Genomic DNA, 9,599 nt, shown 5'->3' on the forward strand with positions numbered 1-9,599 from the left:
GCTGAATTGTTTCTTGATTTTTTTAACATTAATAATCAGAAAATATGTAGAAGCATAGCATATTTAGAAGGATTGTGTGGGTGATAGGCAATGAGGAGAGGTCATTGTACACTATTACCTGTGTATGCAGTAATTGTTTGAAAGTTACATGTAGATGTAAAGATGTCCCCATAAGCTTGCCTCTGGTTAAATGTAAATCCTTGAATATAGGGTAAAGAATGTAGATTATGCTAATTTTAGTGTACTTGCATTAGTGACTGCAGGTTGTACCAGGCCATAGAGTCCTGATGTGTAAAGGATGTGTATGCCATGGCCTGCTATGAAACAAATGGGAGTTTTCTCTACCATGATAGCTATTAAAGGAGGTGGTTGAGAAAAGGATTCAGGTCTAACAGTCTGTTTGGGTATCAAAGGAAAGGCTGAGGACTGGTGTGGTCACAGCTGGTAAATGCTAGTGAGATTATGTGCATCAGGTAATCTAAACTCAAGAAGGCAGTCAAGACTCTATCAGTGATTTGATACTGAAGCTATGATAACTTTGTGTTAAAACCATGACGCCTACCAGAGACTTATTTTCTAACACTGACGTAATGAATCATTGAAACAAATTACTATGTCTTTGGTGACTTGTCTGGACATTTTTTGATCAACATAGAGACAAATAGGTTGGTAAATAAATAAATAAATGAGTATGTATATGGGCAATGATGTCCAGCTTTTTGAACAGGAATTCCTGTAACAATGTCCTGTGTTTAGTAATATTGGGATGTTCTTCTGCCCATAAGATCTACAAATCTCAACAAACATACTTTGTCAGTGTTAGAAGGGAAATAAAAAAGACACAGCATGCATTATATAATTTTTTCTTTTCCTTTTTTAGATTTATTGTCTAGAATAGACTTGGATGAACTAATGAAAAAAGATGAGCCGCCACTTGAATTTCCTGATACTTTGGAAGGATTTGAGTACCTTTTTAATGAAAGTAAGTCACATGTGCTTTGTAAAGATTATATTTAGAATAATGTTGAGGGGTTATCAGAAATTGAATTATACCTCGTAAGTCCCTATTAAAATTTCATACTTTCCTGTTAAGAATAAAATTTCAAACTTTAGTGCTGGTAGACTTATAAATCTTAATAAAATGTTTTTTATTTCATAAAATTATCACAAAAATCCCTCATTTCATACAACGTTATGGAGTTGTACTGGGCCTACTTTATGACTGTTTTCTGTTACAGAAGTGTTGATACAAAAATTCTGAAAGTAGTTTCTGTAGCATTTAAAAATCAAAATTAAAGATTGGTCACTCATTTAAGGAATGTTTTATTTACTGATCCATTTTTATAGCTACAAAAGAAGTTGTTTGTCAGATAATAATTTGTCCCAACTATTCCATTAATACTATTAGAAAAACACCTATGTATGTTGATGGAAGGATAAGGAATGTGATAGACTGTCTTCTGGTGCAATTTTTCATTGCAGCCAAGTGTGTGATGACTACAACCAAGTACTTCCAGCTAGCTCAGTCTGTGTGTTAAACGACTTAGTATTTATAATTTCCAGTGCATATATTTTAAAATGCAGGTGAGAAATGAGCCTCTGAGCTAAAGTAATACCAGACTGCAGGAAGTGACTCTTTCAAGATTGTTTAAAACCTGTAGGACAAATGGGAATGTTTACAATTCTACTTCTTTGCAGTGCCTGCTCTGTGAACAGAGGAACTTTAGTTTCTAAATCTGCCTGTTTTACATCTTCCACTTTTAAGGGAAAAAAAAAAAGAGCTTTCCTTTAAATGATAGTCATTTATGCAACACTTAGCTTTTTAATACCCTGATGGCTTTCACAGGAAGGTACTTAGAGACTAAAAGTGTCATGAAAGTGATGCTCTTTCTTTGATGGAAGGAGTTCAGCTCTGTCACTTTTCAGCTCCTTATTTTTAGATCTGCACAGTGTCTACTGTCTTCCTTACTGACTTCAGAGTTAATGGTTCATATGTGGTTGATAAAAAGGGCTGAAATTTGAATTTTGGGGAATGAATTATGTTACTGAATATTCCATTACTAACCTCACAGCCCGAGTGATTTCCATAGAGTGGAGGAAAACCTATTCATATACTATAGGTCAGCAAAGCAAAAAAGTCACCATTTTGCTTTTGTACATTTAATTCAAATGTTCAATCATGTACTTTTATGTCATAATCATGCTTCTTTTTATGGTGGAAAAGTACAGAAGTTTTTTATCAGATTATTTAAATCTGAAGAAGGCAGGGGTTCCAGAAAGCCAAAGGAAAAATATAGCAGATATTTGTTACTTGTGGTGAGAGCCAGTTCATGTACTGTTGAATGGCGTATTTGAAGAGTATGTATCTGAGAAGGAGCATCTGAAAGTAAAGTTATGATGAAAAATGTGAGAAGGACGATGGGATAGGAAACTGTGGAAAAATACTTCCTTGGTGTCTAGTACATGAGGAAAGGCAGGTCTGGAAAAAAGTTAAATCAGCAGATAAGCACAACTATTATGGATATCAGATCTCAAATATTTTATTTAAAGCATCAGGAATCAAAGTGTAAATGTTTTGAAAATACATGAACCAAGCAATTTTCTTCTATTCAAGAGGAAACATTGCAGACAAACCTTTGTTTCATCATGCAGACATTTCAGCATTCAAGGTTTACTTGCACATATCTCTGTTTTTAATGTTTCACTGATGCAATGCAGTTTTGTAATGCTCTGAGATCATAAGTTGTGTTTTGTCTGATAGGCTGAAACGTTGGTAAGATACTTGTTTTCTGTAGTTTGCTTCCTACTGGTTGCTATTTTATTATTATCATTGTTTTAATGCAGTCCATATCTTCACCAGTGGTTGGGTAGGCTGGTAACTTTGGCTATAAACAAGGCCAACTACAGGAAGTTACAATGAATGTAAGAGTAGCGTGTGACTTTGGCCTGAACACACATTCTGCTTTATTCTACTGTTGTGATCTCAGTGTACCCTAAATCTAGGAATTCTTACTTGATTTCACTGTGCCTTGGAGTTAAAGTATTTTCCCTAGCTGTGGACATAGATTTTTCAGATAATTTAAGATAGTTGTTAGGCTTGAAGATAAATCTTTTTTCCCTTCTTCCAGCTTCCAGCCACTTTTGTATTAGCATTTCTTTACAATGCAGTTGGTTTTGAAGTAGAGGATTTATAGCTACAATTTGATCACCTGCAGATCAGATATTAACTGCTAATGTTTACATTTCACTGTTAATTCACAGCAGTGGAGACATAAATATGTTTTGTGAAGCAGTTTGGCATTTGATATCTGCATGCAATTTTACTGTCATAATTTCTGTTTAGCTTTATCTAGCAGTATATACCATAACATGGGAATGTATTTTGTTGTGCTACAATTGTTTTCTGTTAAAAAGCCTATAACAAAACATGAGGAGGAATTCATAATAGCTCGATTTTTAGATGTAGACTTCTTTTAAAATTTTCAGCAATTAAATGTGTCTTTCAATGAAGAAGTATATTAACTGTAGTGATTTTGTTTCTTTTACAGAAGGACAATTAAGACACATTAAAACTGGGGAGCCATTTGTTTTTAATTATCGTGAAGATTTGCATAGATGGAACCAAAAGCGCTATGAAGCTCTTGGAGAGGTACATAATTTGTGTGTGTGTGTATATAGTGTGTGTACATATATATGTGTGTGTATATATATATGTGTGTGTATATATATGTGTATGTGTAGATATATATATGTAATTGTATGTATATATATGTGCGTGTGTGTTCATGTGCTATGGGTTTTGTTTCCCTGTAGAAGTGATACTTTCACATATGTTAAAGTTTTAGTGAGGCTTCAGTCATTTAATAGAAGGTATTTCAGGATTTATTGCATATTAATGCTCTAACAGTAATTTCTATTGTTTGCTGTATAGCTTAGGGTGTGATTTCGACTACTATTTGAATTTAGTATATCTTCAAAATAGAATATCTTCTACCTACGTAAGAATGTTATACAGTGCAGTATTTTCTTTAACCTTAGTCACTTCATGGATTACAAAGTTGTGTCATTTTACATTTTAGCTAAAGATAAATGCATTGGTTGATTTTTCTCATGTTACCAGGAAATACTAGGAACCACTATATGAAGTAAAAATCTAAAGATGAATTGATTACATATTTGTTGATGTATTACATATTTGGATGCTACTGGGACTTCCTAGGTGGTTCAGCCCCTCACAGCTACCCACTCACTCCTCACTATGGGATAGGGGAGAGAATCAGAAGGGTAAAAGTGAAAACTTCACAGGCTGAGTTACAGTTTTAATAGGTAAAGTGAAAGCAGTGCACACAGTAAGAAATCAATTCACTTCTTTACATCAGCAGGCAGATGTATAGCCATCTGCAGGAAGGCAGGGTTTGTTTGTGCACAGTGGTGCCTTGGGAAAACAAGTGCCTTATCCACAGAATCCTAGAATGGGTTTGGGTTGGAAGGGACCTTAAAGGTCACCTAGTTCCAATGCCCTGCCATGGGCAGGGACACCCTCTACTGCGTGAAGTTAGTTGAAGCCCCGACCTTGAAGGCTGACAGGGATGGGGCATCCCCAGCTTCTGTGGGCAAAGTCATCCAGTGCCTCACCACTGTCACAGTCAAGAATTTCTTCCTAATATCTAATATAAACCTACTCCCTTTTGCTAAGTTTGAAGCTATTCGCCTTTGTCCTATTGCTCCAAGTTCTTGTCAATAGTCCCTCTCCAGCTCTCTTGTAGCCCCTTTACTGGCAGGTGCTGTAATGTCACCCTGGAGCCTTCTCTTCTCCAGGTTGAACAACCCAAACTCTCTCAGACTGTCTACATAGGAGAGGTGCTCCAGCCCTTTGGGGCTGCTCTGTGCTTGCTCGCTCAACCACTGTTTAATCTGTGTGTCAGCCTGGCTCTCTGCTGAATGTGCTGGAGCTGCCCAGCTGTTTGTCCCACCAGAGGTTTGTTACCAGGGATTGATGAAGCTTGCTTTTTATCTTCTCCTCCTCATTCCTGCAAGAACAGTGGCAGGGAGCAGACAGTGGGTGAGACTACTGCAGCTGCTTCTCACATCTTTTCACTTTGTATGTTTTTCTAAAAAAAGGGATTGTGCTACATGTAGACACAAGATGTTGCTGTGTCTCCATTGTTCATGTTACTTGATACACATTTCTTCTGAGAGGAAACACTGTTGCATGGCTTGTGTGTACAGACCTTTGTGTGTGTCTACATTGTTCAAATATTCCCATTTTCCAAGTAAAGATGGACAAGACACGGCTCTAAAGACCAGTATGTCTCCATGTGGGTTCCTGTGCCACCACACCTTCCTGTGCATGTTTGGAAATAACGTGGCAAATTTCACATTCTGTGCATCTGAAAAGTTGAACATAGCTTCAACCCACAGTAGTATGAACAACTTCTTGTGATTTTTGGTTGACTAGGATTATGTGTATGTGCTCTGGGAGTGGGGATCTTACATCTGTGATCTGTGTTGTGCATTTTGCCTTAGTTATATCATTCTCCATGTTCAAGTTTGAATAATCTTTGAAAATCCACTTTGTTTATATTGGTAGGTAAAAGGCAAGGAAGGCTTAAGGCCAGGTATCTGACAGAGATAATTGTTCTAAGTTGTCTGTTTTGTATTTTTGGGGAAAAATCTCATCTGTGTTTCAGTCTGTTTCTGCTAGGTGCTAGGTACAACAAAGTTGTTCCAACAAGCCACAAATTTATAAATGTTCCATTGTCTGGTTTGGGCATAGTAATTTGGGAACACAGAGGATGATGGTCCTTGGCATTTATTCACATAACTAAAATCTCATTTTGTGTCATAAATTAGTGGGTCACTGATGCAAATGTTGAATAGTGTATCACCCTCTGATTAGTTGTTTTGTAGTCTAAGGTGAAGATGCTTTTAGCGAACTGTGATAGCTTAACGAGCAGTAGCTCAAATGATTTGTAAAATGATGTAGTAAAATCTAGCCTTAGGCCTTTGCTTTGAAACATCATCTTTTGGTTGTAGAAGTTCTTTAATGTGCGTTTATGGTTCAATTATGTAGCTGGTCATACAGTGAGATGATGAAGTAGCTAGATTTGTATCCCTGAACAAAAGTGGTTTATGTATTCAGTGTTTCCGTGGTTAGCTCAGTCATTGCACGCTGGTTTTGTAATTTTTAAAGGGTATATCTACGTCCTGCACAAGACAACTTTTTTACTGTACATATGTATGTCATGGGCTGCTTTTAATGTGTTTTTAATGATTTTAAGAAGTGAGTATACTCCCTGGCCTTATGCTACCAGCATCATTCTCTCATTCCTGGAGCACTAATAAATTTCAATTTGGTCATCCATGACTTTTTTGCTGATAAAAGTCATGAATACACTATCTGTGATGTTCTGCCATTTTTCTGATTATATGGAAATTGATTCTTCAAAAATTAAAATGATTTGTCAATGTCTCCACTCCTTACATCTCTTTATTCTTCATTCACTGATCAGTTATTTCAGGCACACAGTTTTTTCTTCAGCCTTTTGATACGTGTTGTTAATAGACAATTTAGTGAACTGTTCATAATTTTGTGATTCTGGTTCAGTCATTGCTATTGTGGCATTGAATTTTGTAGAGCCTCTCCATTTGCTTTTTAAAAATTAAAATGGCAACAGAAGTGCATAGAACATGGTGTTGCAGCTGCTTCGAACTGACGAATAATCCATGTGGCAAGTTTGAAGTACGATTGAGAAAAATTTTGTGACAACAGTTTAGTTGTTGCAGACATACCCCTGTTCGAGGTCGAATTTTAAATTTTTTTTCTAGCTTTGAGTTACAGAGATTTGGATTCAAGGTTAAACTCCAGATTAGACTCACATGATAGTGTCTCCTTGCATTTTAAGTAGATGTGTGTGCCTATTATTTGTACTGCACTTGCAGATGATATTATGACTACTGAAATTGCCAACAGTCAGCTTCAGTCCCTGCCTTATCATTACATTGAAATTAGTTGGAATTACAAAGAAAATACTGCTAATAGCTGTTGCTGGGTATAAGATACATGTGTGTGGCGTTAGGGCGATCGCTGCTGTGCTCCCCAAAGCGCCTCGGGCGCGAGACCCTTGGGGTGCGGCAGTATAGCCACTAGCAAGTTTCTCCTTTCTGGCCCGCGCCGCTGTTTAAGCGCTGATGACACACACGCACACACTCAAGCCAGACAGCTCAATATTACCAGAGATACGGAGCCAAGGAGGGCCCTCCGCATGGCACGTTCCACAGACGACGTTTATTTCATGCTCCACGGAGGAGACCAGGTGGGAGAGAGAAAGAGCGTATTCATGATCCGCTTTACATAGGTTACAGAGCCAGTGATCTGAGGGCACATGGGCGGTACAAAGGCGAGACCAGGGAAGGGAACCAATGAGCAGAGGGAAGGGGCGGAGCGGGGATCAGGTCAGGTATGCCGCCACAGGCTGCTGGGAGAGGTAGTTTTCTTCAACCAGGGTCTGGGGCGTGTGTAAAGCTACATTTCATCCGCAAGGAATTGTGAGAGAGGCTTTTCCTTTACTTTACCGAGATCTCAAATAACTGAGTTTTTCCACCAGCAGGCCTTTGCTATTTCGGGGCTCTCTGGCCCACCAGCTGGCTCAGCTGTTGGCTTAGTGACCTCAACAGCTGGGACTTCACCTTTCATTTTGCCAGTCACATAGGTTATGTTGATAATGAGTTTTTTCTATGAAAAAGTGTATGTTGACTTTTTCCTTCCGCAGTCATGTAGTACCCAGAGTATCCCTAGCATCAGAAGGCAGATATTGTCCATCGCTTTGCATGTCTCTAACAGTGTAAAGGCAGTTAAAAGTCATTGATTACTTGGAGGCCATTGAACACTGGCATTAATATTTTTGAGAGTGCCATCTCTAATGAGGAGACTTTTACCTGTACTGACAGTTTGCTTGTCTACCAATGTCTTGCAGAATTCAAAGAGGAGTTGTAAATATGTAATTATAATGAGGACCATGACATAAATGTCTCTGCTGTGACCCTATTCAAGTTTATGCCATGTCTTGTAATTGCAGCCTATCTGACCTGCAGAATTCTGTAAGCAGGTAACAAAACAATTGTGGTGGTTTTTCTGCAGTTACCACAGTACAATATTTTGTATTTATGTAGAACAGATATGTAAAACAAAGAAATAGAACACTTAAATCAGAAACTCCTTATGTGTTTCATGTATGATAAGATACAGTTAATTTTATGTCATCAGAGAAGTTTTGTTCCACTAAATAAACTGCTTTAAAGTATGTTCACACTGTTAGGTCCAGCTCACCATGAAGTAGATTGCCATCAAGTTTAATATTTGAGTGGTGTGAGTGGGATAAGTGTGTAGAATTATGACCTTGACAGCCCATAATTAAGATGGCTAAGTAGTAAAATGGGATTTATTTTTTCCAGATCTCCTTTAAGTTAAAGAACAGCTTGGTCTCAACATGATTTAAAAAATAAGCATTCACCTGCTACTAATTTCCTCCTTGGTTGCAAAGATCATTATTTGTTTTGATGACTGAGAGGCTATTTACATAGCACAAAAGCATAGAGCAGCAGAAGAGGACATGTAAGTTAATGAAGAAGGAAGCATTAAGTAGTCTGCATTTGAAAGGGTAGCTTCTTGCATGAATAACCCAAAATCTGATGATAGGCTGCACGTGCACCTGATAGTACTTAAGGTCCAATCTTGCAGCCAGAGCTCATGTGAATAAACTCAATAGGTCTGATCTTGTGAATAAGGACTGCAGGATCAAGTTTCAAATAAAATGTGCAGATGATTAGTAGAAATCTTTACACTCTTAGTTTCAGTTTCTTTACAGTTTATCACCGAATATTCCAAATTTTCTCTGGCTAGCAACACTTCAATATAATAAAGTACGTGCTGCAAGCAAAATTGTTTGTATATCTTGACTTCTTATAATGTATTTGCTGTTGGGTTATGTTGTAATTGGAAAAATTCTTCTTACTGAGTCAAGAAAATAAATTTATAGTGATGTAACGTATTGTTGGATTCATGAACATTTACCTTTTTGGGATGCATGCTTGACTTGGGCTATTGAAGAGATTGTTCTGTTCAGAGATGAGATGCCAAATACTTAACAGGTGTCTGTGGAGTATGTGTGAATTGAATTTTTTGAGTGTCCTTATTACAGTCAGATAAGGGTGAACTTCCATGGAGGTAGCAAAAAGGCTCACTAAAACTCTTTCTAACTCATATTTCAGGGGGAGAGTTAAAGCATCTAACTGAAATATCTCCCCCATCCTTATTTTTGAAAGTGGGTAATTTTTGTTTGTGTGGTCTCGTTTGATAATGCTATTTCTCTGCAAGTTATGCCCCATTTTGGTGGTTTAGGAGTGGTACTCTCCAGTTCAGTGCTCCCACTGAGGCGTTCCAAACCATGTGCTGCTTCCTTCCTTCACCCTCCCTCTTCTTCCCCTGTAATGGGATGGAGAGGAGAATTGTGGGCAAAAAAGTAAACATCATGGGTTGAGATAAGAACAGTTTGCTGGAAACATCAATGAGATAAGAAAAACTAACAGAAACAGACACA

The 9,599-nt window shown here is 37.6% G+C and overlaps 1 protein-coding gene across 5 annotated transcripts in view; it reads left to right on the forward strand.

Moving 5' to 3' along the window:
* FAM172A (family with sequence similarity 172 member A) overlaps positions 1–9,599 on the forward strand; it is a 259,925-nt gene that overhangs the window by 22,911 nt on the left and 227,415 nt on the right. For all 5 annotated transcript variants that reach the window (XM_017735441.1, XM_017735439.1, XM_017735440.1 and 2 more), the window contains 2 exons: positions 881–982; positions 3,549–3,649. In XM_017735441.1, coding sequence (XP_017590930.1) covers positions 881–982; positions 3,549–3,649 — 203 coding nt within the window. The remainder of the gene's footprint in view (positions 1–880; positions 983–3,548; positions 3,650–9,599) is intronic.

The sequence above is a fragment of the Corvus brachyrhynchos genome, unplaced genomic scaffold, assembly GCF_000691975.1.
Source record: "Corvus brachyrhynchos isolate BGI_N302 unplaced genomic scaffold, ASM69197v1 scaffold22, whole genome shotgun sequence".
Lineage (NCBI taxonomy): Eukaryota > Metazoa > Chordata > Aves > Passeriformes > Corvidae > Corvus > Corvus brachyrhynchos.